Raw genomic sequence first — 17,885 nt, 5'->3', positions numbered from 1 at the left:
GCTGGTTCCTAAAAAATTCCCAATCCTCTGGCCTACCACTAGTTTTTGACACTTTGTATGCCTTAGTTTTTGATTGGATACTCTCCTTGACCACCTTTGTTTACCATGGGTAGTTCATCCTTTTTGACCGGGATAAATTTTTGCTGAGAGTTATGAAATATCTGCTTAAATGTCTACCACTGTTCATCCACTGACTTCCCCTTTAGTCTATTTTCCCAGCCCGCTTTAGACAACACTTTCTCCATACCTCTGTAATTGCTCTTATTTAAGTTGAGAACATTGGTTTGAGACCCGAGTTGCTCGCCCTCAAACTGAATTTAAATTCTACCGTGCTGTGGTCATAACTACAATATCTCTTATTAATCCCACCTCTTTACACATTACCAGATCTAAAATAGCCTGTTCCCGGGTAGGTTCAGCAACGTATTGCTCTAAGAAACAACCCCTGATAAGCTCTACAAATTCGTCTTCCATGTTACCCCTTCCAATCTGATTTGTCAAGTCAATATGCAGATTAAAATCACCTATGACAATTGTAGCGCCCTTCTTACACGCCTCCGTTATGTCCCAATTTATACTTTGTCCAACAGTGAGGCAACTCTTCGGGGGCCTATAGACAACTCCCCTTGCTATTCCTTATTTCCACCCAAACTGACTCTACATCACGATCTATTGTAGCTATATCACTACTCACCACCGCACTGATACCTTCCTTTATTAACAAAGCTACCGCACCTCCTTTTCCTTTTTGCCTATTTTTCTGGAACGTTAAATAGCTTTGCATATTGAGTTCCCAGTCTTGGTTACACTGCAACTACGTCTCTGTAATAACTATCAAGTCATATTAATTTATTTCTATTTGTGCCGTCAACTCATCTATCTTGTTACAAATGCTGCATGCATTCAGATAAAGAGCATTAAGCTTTGACTTTTTACCATATTGCCCATTCTGATTCCTGCTGCACTCTTCTGCTTATATTTTCTGCCCCTTCCTGTCACACTTTGATTATCAATCGCCTCTGCACTACCCTGCACCTCTGCTCTCTCACTTCTTTTTGCTTTTTTTAAACTTCCCTTCAATTGAATCATCCCCCCGCCCCACTAATTAAAGCCATTAACATTCCAGTTGTGAACAGCCTCTGAGTGTCTTTATTTGTAATTCCATCTTCATGGGGCCAGCAAGCCTAACAACTCTTGTTACTTTAAGTCTCTTCAATTGAAATGAGAGGGGCGATCATCAACACCTAGGGCGGCATTTACATTCTAAGTAACTTTCCAGAAGTATGTCCAAACATTTCTGACTCTGTGTCTGTTCAAAACACACAAGTCATCTGACTTTTTGGACTCCATTTTGAGTTAAGGTAAATTGTCTTTTCATTCTGTCCTTTCAAAAATTAGAATGTCTACCTTTTATAAATCTGTGGACGTATTATGCAGGCATAATGGCCTTTTTTTTTGAAGGGTTGAGAACCAGAGGACATTGCTCTAAAGTGATGGGCATAAGAGCTAAAGGCAACATGAGAAAGAATTTTTTTTAGGCAGTGAGTGGTTGCAAACTGGAGTGTACTGCCTGAAAGGGTAGTGGAGGAGGATGCAATTGAGGCTTTCAAAAGGGAATCCAATATAAATATTAAGGGGGAAAAAATTGCAAGTCTATGGGGCAAAGGCTGGGCAATGGGTGACTAAATTGTCCTTGCAGAGAGCCAGCAAAAGCTTGATAGGCCAAATGGCCTCCTTATGTGCTGTAGCCATTCATTCTATTCCATTTTCTCATAATGAATGCAACTAAAATATATGCAAGTATTTTGAAATTTGAACATAATCCTGCATTTTCAGCTTTTTTTATGCTTCCTGATGTGATTTATGATGCCAATTCATGGATTTATGCAATCAGATCATTCATAGCCTAGGTTTTATGTTTCTTGATAAATAGTAAACATTACTTTCTTTGCTTTCCTTTCAATCTTTCCTTTCTGCACTGAGTAACTGGTCTGATTTTGATAAGGGATGCATCTTTTAGAAGTCAGAGATTATTAGCTGCACAGTTTTTGTTCTGCCAATATGGCTGAATTTAAATACCTAAGGAGAATGGGTAGAGCATGCCTGCTCATTTTTAACTCTAGTTCCTCGAATCATTGGGAGGCTCTGGATTAATTTTTATCCTGTCTGCAAGCTGTGGTGCCCTTCTACAGCCTGACAGTTCTGGGGAATGGATAACTGATTGGCTCCCATGCTGAGCTGACCAACAGAAGGTAAGAGAGGAGAGACAGTTGTTGGGGGGTATGAACAAACAAGCAGGGCACAATGACTTTTGTGCACCCACATTTCTGGTTCTCCTAGCCCCAGTAAAAAAAAAAATAGCTTGGACCATTTTGTGCACAGGCTCCAGTAATCTTTTTAAAGGCTGCCAATAGCACTGCTTACTAACTGGCCCAAATGGGCGGAGTGTGCCCAGCACATGCTGTGTCCATTTGTACCTCCAGAATTGCAATTGATGCGTTAGAACCCTTATTTTCATAACTAATGAGTACTATCTCAGAGGGGAAAAAATGGCAGCATATGGGATAGGTGAGGGGACAGGGCAATAAATGCAGCACTCCCATTTTAGGCCCTGCAATGCTCCGTTTCAGTGGGTGAATCAAGCCTTAGTATCTCTCAGCATTGGGGGGGAAATCGTCACAAGAATATCACTCAAAGAAATATTTTAAAGTTTTACTTGCAAAAGGAAAAAAACTCAAAACATTTTAATCATGTTTCCTGCTGTGATTGTACTGATGGATATTTTAATTCAGGCTAAGTGTTCACATTGTATCCCAGTGTTTTTATATACATTCTCCAAGATTTTCAATGTTTCATTGGTCTTGCCAAAATAAATGCAAACTTTAAACTTTACTCTCAATTTATATAATATTAGGCAATGAGGATGCTTAAAGGGGGAATTTTGTGGTTGTGCAATCTTGGCTAAATTTCTAGAGTTATTCATCTTGATTCCTGTAGCTATGAAATATTATAGCTTTGAATACTAGGTTCTTGTGATATTTTTTGTTTAAATTTAGGTAGTAGAAAAGACAAATCCAACTGAGGCTGTCGGTGTCGTATGTCAAGTAAATGGTCTGTATCAAGTTGTGGAATACAGTGAGATCACCCTAGTTACTGCACAGAGAAGGAATGCTGATGGACGTCTAACATTCAATGCAGGGAACATATGCAACCACTTCTTTACACTACAGTTCTTAAAGAACATTGTTAAGTAAGTTAATGCATTTGGGTTTATTCTACAAAATATAATTGCTTTCAGAATCCATTATGTAAGTGTTTGACTGTTTCAATGCTGCTGAATGAGTTGAAGTTTTTGTTTTTTTCTGTCAGAGACTATGAACCTAAATTGCGACACCATGTTGCCCAGAAGAAAATTCCTTACATTGATGATCACGGGCAGCAAATTAAACCAGACAGTCCTAATGGAATCAAATTGGAAAAATTTGTATTTGACATCTTTCAGTTTTCAAGGTAAGTTTTCTTGTATATAAAATTGTCTTTATACATTTTTTTCTCTTCCTCCTCTAAGCAGGGGCTCATGCTTTGGGATGGTTTATACAATACCTTTGTCATGTTGCCATTTATTACTTCTGAGCCTAGTTACTGAGTATCGACAGTTATTTGACTGTGTGGCATTTTGGGCAGCAGAGCCTTGCCCACTCCTGGGACCTCCCTGATATGTATGGTTTAATACACCAGGGTATATAACGGTTATTATCATTATGATTTAATATACCATCAGCCCTTTTACCCTCTCAGCCATTGGGAGAACCTGTCGGATAAATACTTTGACCCAATTGTGTCTTTTGTCATCCCTTTTGTAACTTGCCCGTCCATTTATTTAGAGTGTAAACAATTCTTGTGCATGCATTAAACATAATTCATAAGACTGCTGTGGATAGGAAAAATCATCAATACCATGCAGAGTCCCTTGTTACTGAGTTTCTCTTTGTTTAACTTATGTTAAACTCCTATTCTTTCTTCGTGCTGAATGGAGAATCATTTTGAGCTGTAATGATTTAATACTCACAACACTAGGTGGCAGTTAGTACCAACTTTGGAAAAACATTTCCTCAGATTTTGTTTAGTTCACGTTTTCCTTAGCTTATGATTTATGCCTTTTCGGTTTTGTCTTGCATCATTCAGCCTTTTCATTTTTTCTTATGCAAGCAATTTTTTTTGACCAGAAGATCCGATTTGCACTGCTAGCTGCATGTGAGCTGTGTTTCCCTTTTAATAGGTTATTTTTTTAATGCTTTAGAGCTTGGGGAGCAGTATGCTCTCTTTCCTAAAACTAAAATATAAAAGTAAATTTGATGTCAGATTGAAGTTCTATTATATCCAGTGTAAAGGCAGAGTGTTGAGACTTTGTACTAAATGTGGTCTTGGCTTCAGTGTCCTTGGGAGTCAGCTTGGCAAACAAGATACAGTACTGTTTTTTGTGCCTGTAAGCAGCCAAAACCAGTTGTTCTGGTGAATGCTGAGTCTTTTGGCAATTCCTAGTTTTTTTGTCATAATTTTGACACCCAAAAGGGACAAAATAGTGGAAAACTTCTAGACTTTGGGTGGGAAGAGAATAGTATCCTCTTCTTGGATTCCACCCTTGATAGTTTAAAGCACTGAGTTGAAAGGGTTTTACTTTAAGGCCCTATATTGCTCTTTCCATCTCAAAGTACTTCCCATGAATGGTCTTGTTATTTTTTGAGACATCTTGCCACCAGGAGATGGGTGTGATTTTTTTTTCATCATTCTGAGCCCTTGGTTAAGCTTAATTCTAGGTGTCATGCTGCACTTATCCAAGGCATGTACATTTGCGCATCAATTTTCTTATGATTCTGTTCTCATGTTGCACCCTAATGATATGGATCTCATGGTATAAATTTCATTTGGTGCTCATCTGAGTTTTTCTCTCAAATAAATTTATCTGCAGAGGTTCCTCACAGCTTCAGTTGCTCAATATACCTTTTATTATTTATAAGTGCACAATGTTTCTCATCCAGCCAATTCATATATCTGATTTTAAATTTTCCTATACTTTTGGTAAGTGTTTCTTGTGGTTCAGGGGGAAAGTACCTAATCATCAAGTAGTTTGAATTTCCAGGGTTAGGAGGGAAATAAGGTAAATAAGGTTCACTACCCTATCATTTTGGACTGTTGTAAGCTTTCCCGTGTATCTACAATTATTAATTTTCAAACAATCTATAGTGTGTCTCCTTTTGGGTGTGGCATTTGGAATCACTTTCATGCTATGCATAAGAATTCAGAGCGAGAGCGGGAGTAGGCCATTCAGCCCCACAAACCTGCTCCGTCATTTGATAAGATCATGACTGTTCTGGTTTTGGCCTCAACTCCACTTTCTTGTCTGCCTCCCATGACCCTTGACTCCCTTGTCAGTCAACAATCTATCTATCTTAACCTTGAATATATTCAATGATCCAGTCTCCTCTACTCTTTGGGGAGAGAAAATTCATAGACTAACGACCATCTTGAGAGAAATAATTTTTTCCTCATCTCCTAAATGGGAGACCCCTAAATTTTACCTGTATCCCCTAGTTCTAGACTCACAAACCACTTTGTATATGAAAGGATAATCATAACTATTTCTGCATTATAAATATAATTAAAATATATTTTTATAGGAAATTTGTAGTGTTTGAAGTCTTGCGAGAAGATGAATTTTCTCCACTGAAGAATGCAGATAGTCAGAATGGGAAAGACACACCTACAACAGCACGCCATGCACTGATGTCCCTGCACCATCGTTGGGTGCTAAATGCAGGCGGACACTTTGTTGATGAAAATGGAACAAGGATTCCTGCAATTCCCAGGTATATAATTAAGCAAAATTTCAACTATAAAGTGTACCTTTCTTTGGCAGCACCTCCCAAACCCGTGACTTCTACCAATTAGAAGGTCAAGGGCAACAGGTGCATGGAATGACCATCACCTCCGTTTTTAAGTTTGGTTTAAATACAATAAAATGGCTGCTTGTGTAGAAACCAAAATCTCTGCAGAAAATTTTAGAGCAAACATTTAGATTCAGAATAAAACCAGATAACTCACCGCAACTCACCATGGCTCCTTCACCAACACCTCCCAAACCAACAACCTATATGACCTAGAAGGACAAGGGTAGCAGGTTTACGTGAAGACGATTACCACCCAGTTTCCCTCCAATTCACATCCAGACTTGAACATAGCAACAGAATATGCTGGAAAAAACTCAACATGTCTGGCAGCATCTGTGGGGAGAGAAATAGAGTTAACGTTTCGAGTCTGTATGACTCTTCAGAGTCTGAAGAAGAGTAACACGGACTCTAAACATTCATTCTGTTTCTCTCTCCACAGATGCTGCCAGACCTGCTGAGTTATTTTAGCATTTTCTGCTTTCATTTCAGATTTCCATCATTTGCAGTATTTCGCTTTTATCCAGACTTGAACATTTCACTGTTCCTTGGTCAATTTCTGGAACACGGTACTCCCATAATGTGCTTAGGTACATTCACCATACTGAATGCAGTAGTTCAAGAACAAAGTTCTCAAGGGCATCTAGGGATGGGCAATAAATGTGGGCCTTGCCAAGTGATGCCTACTTCCTGAAAATGAATGTTTAAAAAAAAATTGGGTGAGCAGATGAATTCCCCTCTCAATAAACTGTGTCTCAATTTCCCAAGTGCAAAATTCACCTTTCAAACTTCCAATGTGTTTCTATCTTCTACATGGTTTTACACCACTAAGCATCTGATGATATAAAATTGAAAGTAATCAACAAAAAATTTTTCTGATTTGATCTGATTGGCTGCTGTAATTGATCCGCAGAAACCCTACTGTCAGAGGCTACCTGCTGTCTTCATCTACCTGCAATATTTGTTCAGGAAGCTTCTAAAGATACATCAATAGATTGCTGCAGAACAGCAATATTTCATTGCATAAGCATTAGCATCTGGAATAGCGACTCCTATAATGTGAAGAAAGGCAGAGATTTCAAGATGGTCGTCTGTTTAAAAAGTTTATAGCTGTTAACTGAACACAGATTGGATTACAGCCTTCCAGTTCATTTGATCCATGGTAGCTGCATCTTTGTGTTGACAGTAGTTATCAGTATGGATGTAGAAGTTTAAATTTACCAACTGATGTCTATTAATAGCTACAGTAGCCATTGAACATAAATGGGTTATCACCAGTGTCAAAATATCAACAATCAGAAAATCTAGGTGCACCTGTGTGTTTTACGTGCATGATGTGTGCTTTTGCTTTCACACAAAGGTAGCTATCATTGATAGTAAACAATTATAGTGGTAAACGATGACATTTAGTTTTTAATTTTGAGGTAGCTTTCCAAACAGTTAATATGTGAAATGTTTCCCAAGCCCTGTGTGGCTTATTTTCTTCATCAATGACCTTCCTTCCATCATAAGATCAGAAGTGGGGATGACGATTGCACAATGTTCACCATTCGTGACGACTCAGATACTGAAGCAGTCCATGTTCAAATACAGCAAGGCCTGGACAATATCCAGGCTTGGGCTAACAAGTGGGAAGTAGCATTCGCGCCACCCAAGTGCCAGGCAATGACCATCTCCAAGAGAAAATATAACCATTGCCACTTGACGCTCAATAGCATTGCCATCACTGAATCCCCAAACATCCTGGGGGTTACCATTGACCAGAATCTGAACTGGACTGGTCATATAAATACTGTGGCTACAAGAGCAGGTCAGAGGCTACGAATCGTGCAACGAGGAACACACCTCCTGATCCCCCCAAAGCCTGTCCTCCATCTGCAAGGCACAAGCCAGGATTGTGATGGAATGCTCCCCACTTACCTGGATGAGTGCAGCTCCCACAACACTCAAAAAGCTTGATACCATCCAGGACAAAGCAGTCCACTTGATTGGCACCACATCCACAAACATTCACTCCCTCCACCACCGACGCACAGTAGCAGCAGTGTGTACCATCTACAAGATGCACTGCAGGAATTCACCAAGGCTCCTTAGACAGCACCTTCCAAAACCACAACCACTACCATCTTAAAGGACAAGGGCAGCAGATAGATGGGAACACCACCACCTGGAGGTTCCCCTCCAAGTCACTCACCATCCTAACTTGGAAATATATCACAGTTTCTTCACTGTTGCTGGGTCAAAGACCTGAAATTCCCTCCCTAACAGCACTGTGGGTGTACCTACACCAATTGGACTGCAAGGAGGCAGCTCACCATCACCTTCTCAAGGGCAACTAGGGGTCAGAATAAATTCTGGCCCGGCCAGCAAAGCCCACATCCCATGAATGAATAATTTATCGAAAATAAAAATTTTCTACCTCAATACAACAACCCCTATGCATGCAATTTGGTAATAGCTCATGGTAGACTTTCTCGGTTCTGAGTTCTCATGAATTTTCCCAATTTCTCAAACTAACTGTAGGGTACATCATAATTAATGTGCATTTTTCTTTTGAAGTTTCCTTTACCATGTTGTATGGAAATTTGAACTTCACATTCCCCTGTTTGTAAAGTAATGCCAGCGGATAAAAATATCTTTATAGAGTTTATTTTCCTCAAATGATATGGATCTGTAATAAAAGGCCTGTATATTTTGACTGCTGGTGATGTAATCTATAAAATATATCTTTATTTTTTACAAAAGTTTAATATACAATGAATACTTATTTATAATTTTCTATGATGTCTACATTCTGTTTGAGGTGTCTAGTATTTTCTAACTGATCATTTGAACAATAGACTAGCTAATCTGGTTTATTACACAGTTTGAAAAAAGAAATGCACAATCTTTTGGAAGAGAATGTGGAAAAATTTGCAGTGAGGGAAAAGTCTTTGTTATCCATCCTTTATTGTGGTCTTTCACGTTTATTAAAATTTGCTTTCCGGCATTATCCATTTTTCTTAATTCAGTTTTATTTTAATCCCAAATTTATTTGTAACATTGTGGTTTTGTTGCATTTTATTTTCCCATTAACTTGCTTTTTCTTCCCATGTGACAGTTCAACAACTAGAATGTCAGAAGCAGTCGCTGCTGTTGTCAATGACAAGTAAATATCTTGGATTCAGTTTAATGCATGGTGATGGGTCATGGCTGCTTTGCTGACTTAAAAAAAATTGTAGAGAAGGACTTGCCTTTTTGTACTGCCAGTGTGTAAATGTTCATAAAGCAATGCAAGATTCTATTAACATGTTTTGTATATTTAATTGTGGTCCTTACTATGAACATTATGAATATTACCCTCTGAAAATGTTATAACAGCAGTGTTAAAAGGGCATATATAGATTGTGTAAGATCCAATTTGTTATACAAGTCCAAATTTATTATCTTTGCATTAGAAATCTGTAGGAGATGCCTTAAATGCAGAAGAACATCTGTTCCCTTGTGGCTACACATTAAATGAGTCAGTACTTAGGAGTATGTGAGGGGTAGTCACCCACACATCTGATCAAGTTCTGTTATTTTCACAAGAGCTCTATATTCTTTCCAGATCATCAGACTTTCTTGTGAACAATACAAAAGTAATGCAAAGTTGCCTTGTACTTATCCAGACTGATATTCAAGATATCAGGAAGCAAAAATAGACATGCTGGTTTTTTTTTTACATTTTGTTCTTAATTTTACAATCCTTGGCACTTTATTTTGCTTGGTGATTCACTGTTTGCTATCATTCCATTCGTGGGTGTACACAACCTCAAACCACTGAAATATTGGATTTGACCCTTTTTTTTAAAGAATGGTATATTTATTGTTTCTCAGTTTGAATTTTGAAAAAGATGGTTCCTTAATAGAATATAGATAATGACATTGAACAAAAGAGAATAACCCATGCCTTTGTTTTCATAATGCAGTTCTTTAATGCATCAACTGGGTTTAGACATTGGCAGTTGCAGGTAAATGCTGGCCTTGTTAGATTGGCGGTGAAAAGACATACTAACACAAAACAAGGGTTGCATGCCTGAACACTTCTTAGCATGTTAACTTGAGTAATGGTGGTTGGTTTGGGCTTATATTTCAGCAGTGCTGTGTCTTCTAAAGAATCTATCCGCAAGTACATCAGTCAAAATTCCCTTTTAAAATTACAGGTCATTCATTTGATTCCTTTAGTGTTGAGGGTTACTGAATGGAGTGCACTCATACACCACAAAGTTACCTGAAAGTCAAATTGCACCCAAATTCACTTTGAGTTTCACTTTTCTTTTTACAGTGTTTCTTCCAAACCCAGCCTTTACTTCCTGATATTGAAATAAACATAAATCCCATTGATGTACTAACATAATCACATTCCTTTCAATTGAATGCTTAAGAACAAAAAAATAGTTCTGTTATTAAAACAATAATTTTTATTTGCCATTATTCCAACTTACAACCTGATTTTACATTTTTAACATGTTCAATGGAACATGTTCCCTCCACTTATAATTCTGTTTTGATCCAATTGCAGAAGATCATGGCCCAGACAGGGATGTGCACCATATCTGTGAAACCTCCCAAGTTGTTGGTGGTTTTGTAACAACTGTGATCCATCGTGAATAAGACCACTTGATTTTAGCACTACAGAGAAGTAGAAACCACACCTGTGTAACATCAAGTTATGTAAATACTCCTGTATTTCCAACCACTTCCAAATGGAGCATATATTTGTTTACTATTCTAATCCAAATATCATCTTCTGATTTAACATGAGCCTTTCAATGTCTGTTAAAATGACGTATTAAAAGGTGCCAAGCAAGAACTGTGGTGATAGATTCTGAGGAGACTTGGCATTTGCTGAGTGAGTTTTTAATAAGCTGCTAAAAATCATATTTTACTTTTCAGTCTGCAGGAGTTAACAGATGTTCCAATCAAATGTGAAATTTCTGCACTTGTATCTTATGCTGGAGAGGTGAGTTTGTTTATTTAACACAGGCAAGAAGTGGTTGCCTTAGAAGTAAAAGAATATAAAGAATTAGTGTGTGTTAATCAGTTATTCAAAATAGTATAAATACAACACAAACCGTGCTATTTATAGTTTATCAAGTCTTATATAAAGCCGATCTAACAAGTCTTGTATGAAGTAATCAATTTAGCCATATGTTCAATGTTCTACTGTGATGAGCTTGCACATATTTTAAACTTTCAGCAGTGGATGACTCGAGCTGCTGAGTGAGTATGATAATGCATTCACATGGTGCTAGGTGTACTGGTTTATCTTCAGGCTTAGTGTCAGGTGAGTCCCAGGAAGCATCAGCTCTGTGGAGATCTTGCCAAGGTTTCCAATACAACATGTTTCTCATGCTTCTGACAAATTTGTGCATAAGCCCTTCTGGTAGGTTATTATATTGCAGAGTCCTGGAAGGATACCAACCTCTTCCTGGGACTTTCTCCCTGCTTCTCCATGGTCTGCCCCTTGAAAGGATTGTCCCTTATGGTGGCTTCCACCCTTCCTTAACACTCACCTACCCCCACTCGTGCCATAACACTAAGTGCAGGTTTCTGTGTAGTCCGTTTTCACTTTAAGAAACTAATCTTGGATGCATGTTATAACATACTGATAAGTTACATTAAGGAAGCCCATTCCTGAAGGGTGAGTCTGGTAAGAGAGAAAACGTACTTCATGCAAGTATGGAGAAATAGAAAGAAGTCTGGGAGCTTCAAGGAGAGGATTGAAGACAGAAGGCTTTCAGGACCTCTGAAAGAGAGATTATGGTTTTGGGCTGCACGCAACACCCAGGAACCCTATCTTTCCACTTCTCACTTAAGTCAATGAGCTATTTTCTAGCCTGCACCCATGGCATCGGGCAGTATCACTGGGTTTTGTTTCCACACATTAGAGTTAATTTTCATCAGACCAAATTGACATAACTGGGCCGTAACAGGCTTTAACTCCCTGTTAATGCCAAGCCAGTTACGGCCATTTTTAAATCATCCCTTTGCTTGGAGGGTTAAGTTGCCAGCCTGTTCCAAGTTGCTTTTGGGTACCTGCTTTCTCTAGTACCTCCAAGTTTTGCAACATGGGCAACCCTCAAGACTCTAACCAGAATATATTGCAGAGCATTCCAAACACTGTTTTAAGATTTCTAGTTGTATACTCCATCATGACTTGTCAAAATGGGCCCTGTTATAAGTATTTAAAGTGTCCAGATAAATTGCACAAGTATTTATTGGTATTTACTGTAGATGGTAGCCTTAATCTCCCAAGAGTTTCCCAGTTACTTTCCCTGCTGAGTTAAAGAGTGTGGGTGAACTGCCTTAAAATTAAGATATTTTGGCAGATGCCAAAAAGTGAGTGTTCATTTGCATAATGTAGTGTTGCTGACCACGAATGTGCTGGGCATTTTTGTAGATCAGACTTGTCCAAAGCATGGCCCACGGGCCGGATGCGCCTCTATGTGGCCCCTGGAGCCAGTTTTCAAAATTCCATTCAAACAGGTGAGTTTCAGTGGAAGATTCTGCATGGAGCTGCTCCTCCAATCAGAGGCTGCTTCTCTCCCATGTCTCCAACACTAGTAAGCCTATCAGTAGCAAATGAAGGAGAGAAACTAGGTCCTAGTTTCGCAGCAGCAGCTTTATAAAAAGTTCATCTGCGAATGGTGGATGCCAAAGGTGCTTGAAGAATTTTGATTCCACCAGTAACTAATTGAAACTCACTGGAATTGTATCGTTGACTAATAGTGCTCCTGATGCCACTTTGATTCCCCTCATAACCAGCTGTAATACAATAATTCAGTCTATATGTAACTGGTAGTAATAGGTGTAATAAAACTCCATTCACTAGCTTCAGACCCTATCCCTCTCCCTGGTAACCATCTGAAACTAAACCAGACTTCACAAACTTGTCATAAATGACCCCAAATAAGCTTTCAACCAGTCATGTCATCACTAAGATCACCTATTTTCCCCCACGATAACATTGCCAACTTCAACCCTGCCTCAGCTTATCTGCTACTGAAATCCTCATTCATGCCTTTGTTACCTCTAGACTTAACTTTTCAGTGCACTCCTGGCTGGTCTCCCACATTCTACCCCCTGTAAACTTGAGGTCATCTAAAACTCTGCCTGTGTGCGAACTCACACCAAGCTCCATATACTTATCACCCCTGTGCTTGCTGACCTAAATTGGCTCCTGGCCTAGCAATGTTTTGATTTTAAAATTCTCATCCTTGTTCTCAAATCCCTCTATGGCCTCAGCCATCTCTATCTATGTAATAATCTCTTCTAACCCCACAACCCTACTTGCGTTCATCTAATTCTGGCCTCCTGAGCATTTATTTATTTTTTATTCACCATCGGTGGCCAAGTTTTCAGCGGCCCATGTCCTTGGTTCTGGAATTCCCTCCCTACACCTCTCTGCCTCTCTACCATGCTTTCCTCCTTTAAGACACGACACTCATTAAAACCTCTTTGACCAAGCTTATGGTCATCAAACCTAATGTCTCCTTACATGGCTCAGTGGCCTATTTTGTTTTATAGGGGAGAATTTTCTCCCTGTTGGGCGTGGGTATGCTCACAGCCGATCGCCGCTCGTGATCGGCTGCGTGCCATTTTACACGGGCGGGCAAATTAAGGCCCACCCAGCGTGATGGGTACCCAGAAGCGCTGAGCACTCCCTGTGCATGTGGGGGAGGAGGGAGAGTCGGGGCCTGCGCTCTTTGCGCATGCACGTGGAAGAGCACAGAAATCTTCCTGAGGCATGGAGCTGCCTCAGGGAGATTACTTTGATTTTGAAAAATTGAAATAAAGAAAAAAAAAATTATTCAGACATGTTCCCTCATGTGACAGTGTCACATGAGCTGGGACATGTCAATGAATTGCAATAAAAATTTTTACTAAACTTATACACCCTTCATGAAATCTCATCCCACCCATGGATGAACTTCCATGAAAGATGCAAAGGCCGCCTGGACTCTTCGCCTGCCCCCCGCCAACCTTAACGTTTAACGGGCAGCCCTGTTAATTGTTACAATTGGTTTTTAAATGGCCTTAACAGGCCTTTGACAGTTCGGCGGGCACGCAGCCGACTCCGGTGCGTGCGTGCCGACCTGAAGATCGCAGTGATGCACAGTGACGTTGGGACGCACGCCTGACATCACGGCACGTCATTTTACGCATCGGCGAACGGGGCCCGCCGCCCCACGCCAACCAGAAGATTCAGACCACAATATTCCTGCGAAACACCTTGTGATGTTTTATTATTTTAAGGTGACTAGTGGTAATCTTATTTCACTGATATTCACCCTATAATTAGAGCCATAATCCTCTTGCACTTTACAAGGTGCTGTCAATCTCCTCAGTCAAGGCCACTTATGGGTTCCACTTCTCTCCCTATCTCCTTGGACTATGCTTCAGATTCTGGCTGTGTGAAGGTGAAAACTCTTAACTGAGAGCCTCAGTCAGAACCAGTCTGTACTTGGACTTCACACATCAAAACGAGCTGGCGCAGATCAAAATTAACTAATTGAGAGATCATACAAAGGGCCATCTCCTTCTCTTCCTCCCCCAGCTGAATTTCAATTCTCTACTCCCGAGTGTGTCTCCCTGAGCTTCCATCCTCCATCGCCTGTTTCCTTCTCCCCTGACCTCCAGACTTTTGGTCTCTTTCCCCACTCCCTTTCCTAGTCACCCACTTTCCCCTGACCAAGCCCCATTCTCCTGCCCCCAGTTCTTCCATTCCCACCCCCCGCACTGTCTATCCACTTCTCTGAAATGATATCATCTGTGTTTTAAATTCTTGAATAAAGCCATTGGTCTTATTATCTTTTGTACTCATCAGGGTGCGAATAGATATATGTAAAGTTGTCCTGTACCATTACTTCCTGCCCTCATTTTAATACTTACGAGCAGGTTCCAATTGACACAATTATGACTAACTTTTGTTTTTGGATGTTCATTGAGGGAGATTTTGAAATTAAGTAACTGAAATGCTGGCTGTATTGTACTTTAAGATTACTTCAGGGGACCAGAAAAGTTGTCCTGTGCCATACAGGCAGCAAGAACCATTCAAGGATCCTCGGAAGGTATAGACAGTGTAAACGTACTGCAGATTCTCCTACCTTAATCAACAATTAATTGGACAAATCTGAAAATGCAATGGGGTAAGCACTCAATGCTGAATATAAAGCATTGCTGAAAAAGATGTGTTGTTGAAGCTTTTTACCTTGCACTCATCAGGACAGATGCGAGAATACCAAATTTCAAAGGGAGCAACAATTTATACAATCCTGATGAGTGCAAGATGAAAAACTTTGTCAGCATGTCTCTTTTTTCAGCAGTACTCAAGTTCTGTACTACCAAGCGAATATAAATAAAAATTGTTTTTCATTAAATTTTCGTGCTTGCCAAAGAATGAAGATTTTTGGTTCCCCTGTATCTGAATAGAGCATTCCAAGCCTACATACAATGTCTTGGCTCATGTACAAAATAAAGTTCACCCTGCTTTTTCCTAACAATGAGGGAATGACTTTCTTCAGTGCAGCAAAATTGTAAACCCTTTTGCATTTAAACCAATTCTATTGCATTGAAAAATCATCCCATTGTGTCCCTTTAACACCAGTATCAGAAGAACATGCCCTCCAGTACAATTGTTTACACTTTCCAACCCAGTTTCCACTTTGACCTATCTGCATGAGATTGGCAAGTTTGTGTCAGTTGCTAAACTATAGGGGTGTTACACTGTAGGCTCATCCCCTGCTAGGGCTAACAATACTCAATACATGTGGGATTTTTCTAAGTGGCTGATAGGGAGGAAAACTTAAAGCCAGAAGTGGCAGGACTCAGTTATAACCCACAACACTATCCTGAAAATGTTTTTAACTTTATATGAATGGCACTATTCTCTTACTAATCTTACAATTACATAGTCCCATTGCTAGAATTAAAACTGAAATTTGTGTTTCAGGGTCTGGATAAATATGTTGCAGGACGAGACTTCCGACCTCCGCTGATTATAGATGAGAAAGGGGTCCAAGAATTGACTGCAAATGGGCTCTAAAATGAGACATGCAACAGAATATGAGGATCCTTTTGAAGTCATCTTTTTACAATGAATAAACTGCGCAACAAAATTAACTGGGACATTTGTACATTGTTCAACAGTTATAGTCAAACAGGTCTTAAATTATAATTTAAATATTTTTTTGAAAGAAAATTTTAGTAAACTATTTTACAGTTTTAGTATTTAAATCATTACTTGCATTATTATAGAAACTGGTTTATTTTTTCAGAATGGGTTTTGCTCTCTGGATATAGTTCAATTTTTGTAGGTCTAAATGTTAATATTTCACAGTGGATAAAACAATTTATTTTAATGTGACGTTTAATGTGATAATTGATTTGACTCTTTTAAAACCGCAATGCATACAATAATTAGAATATCATGTTGAGTGACTGTTCAACTTAATTGTTTCTTTAATTTGTGGGGAAGATCTTCATAACTCACAGTTACAGCACCTATGAGTTATGAAGCTTATACTTGTGATTAACAATATCTATGTCATTGCATTATCATACATATATATATTTATATATACTGGCCAGTGTTCTATATGAAGGGTTTCAATTGGTACTAGAATATTTATATTTGAAACTGAGCCTTTAAAGCATAATTTCCGCAGATTAGAGTAGGACTGTAACGGTTATTATACCCCCAGAAAAGCTAAATTTGTGTTGCGGCTTTTAGTCCAATTTTATTAATGCCTGTTCCAAATAACCCATGCTCTCTTTTTGGATACATCCTGCACCTATACCCTGGCTTGTAACACAGATTAAACTCCTCTACTACAGTGGTGTCATGCAGTAAGGAAATGAGCGAGGACAACTCCCATTAGGAAAAAAAAAGGATCCTTTGAAGTCTGGCATGGCCAAATTTAAATTTTTTGAAATAAACCCATCTTGAACTACTTAGCCTGTTGTAGGATTCTAAAGTCATGCTCTAAAGATGCTGCACCTTTTCATTTGTCTTATTGCTCCAATTATGAAAACTATCTTTCTAATGGTTTCTTTCTGTATTGGTGTTGATGGTACTTTTTACTATTAAATTACATCTACAGAGTGTTCAATAATGGGAAAAAATGTATTGTCACAAATTCAGAATATGTGGCTTTTGCAGCATTAGCAAAATGATCTACATGGCTGATTCTTTGTCAAACACTTTTTATAGTGATTGATTATTTTGACAGTCGAATAAAATCATCTAATTTTGTTTGCTTATTAATCTTATAGCTGTTAAATCAGTGACTTCCTTACAAATGATTAAAATTATTCTACATTTTTAAGGCAAGTTCCAGTTAATAGGTTCTCTCCTGCTGAAAACATTGGCATTGATAATGTGGATCTGGGATCTGGTCGGGGGTGGGGGACAGTGGGAGAAAAAAAGAAAGATTGTGAGATTGTTTCCATTGCATTTGAGTGGGCGTGATGCAGATCCATCCACATGATGCAATTTCACCTCACTATTTAAAGGCCTAAGTTCATATGCAATTTGGAGAAGTCAAGTGGAAATAGGAATGGAATCGAGGCGAGCCATGGCTATGCCCCAATTGAATGAGGCATCCCTTTAAGTATTGTTGGGTGAAGTATAAATGGAGCTTCACTTAAAAAGAATGATGGACTCTCATCTCCAGAGTTAGTTACTTGAACACCACAATATCCACCTGGTTATGAAGGACTGGTTAAAAACAGAAACATACCCCAGCACAAACAGGCCTTCAGCTCAACTAGCCCATACCACAGTTTGTTCCACTTGAGGCCCTCCCATCCTTTTTCATCTAAGCTTTTCAACATAACCCTCTCTTCCCTTCTTCCTTATATACTTATGTAGCGACCCCTTAAATGCATCTAACCTTTTCACCTCAATTACATGTA

At 39.1% G+C, this 17,885-nt stretch overlaps 1 protein-coding gene across 5 annotated transcripts in view; it reads left to right on the top strand.

The window, feature by feature from the left end:
- uap1 (UDP-N-acetylglucosamine pyrophosphorylase 1) overlaps positions 1-17,235 on the top strand; it is a 45,910-nt gene extending 28,675 nt beyond the window's left edge. The window contains exons 5-11 of one of the 5 annotated variants that reach the window (XR_013579352.1): positions 3,057-3,250; positions 3,370-3,510; positions 5,679-5,867; positions 9,046-9,093; positions 10,863-10,929; positions 14,969-15,118; positions 15,922-17,235. Coding sequence is in view for 3 of the 5 variants with exons in the window: in XM_078561620.1 (XP_078417746.1) it covers positions 3,057-3,250; positions 3,370-3,510; positions 5,679-5,867; positions 9,046-9,093; positions 10,863-10,929; positions 15,922-16,014 (732 nt within the window). In the remaining 2 variants the exon portion in view is untranslated. Of the gene's footprint in view, positions 1-3,056; positions 3,251-3,369; positions 3,511-5,678; positions 5,868-6,858; positions 7,022-9,045; positions 9,094-10,862; positions 10,930-14,968; positions 15,119-15,921 lie in introns of those variants that run through there. The other 4 variants (XR_013579353.1, XM_078561620.1, XM_078561621.1 and 1 more) reach the window with 4 other exon arrangements.
- The last annotated feature ends 650 nt before the right edge of the window (positions 17,236-17,885 follow it).

The sequence above is a fragment of the Cetorhinus maximus genome, chromosome 17, assembly GCF_964194155.1.
Source record: "Cetorhinus maximus chromosome 17, sCetMax3.hap1.1, whole genome shotgun sequence".
Taxonomy (NCBI): domain Eukaryota; kingdom Metazoa; phylum Chordata; class Chondrichthyes; order Lamniformes; family Cetorhinidae; genus Cetorhinus; species Cetorhinus maximus.
Note: the sequence above shows the minus strand (reverse complement) of the source record. Positions and strands in the feature narration are given on the sequence as shown.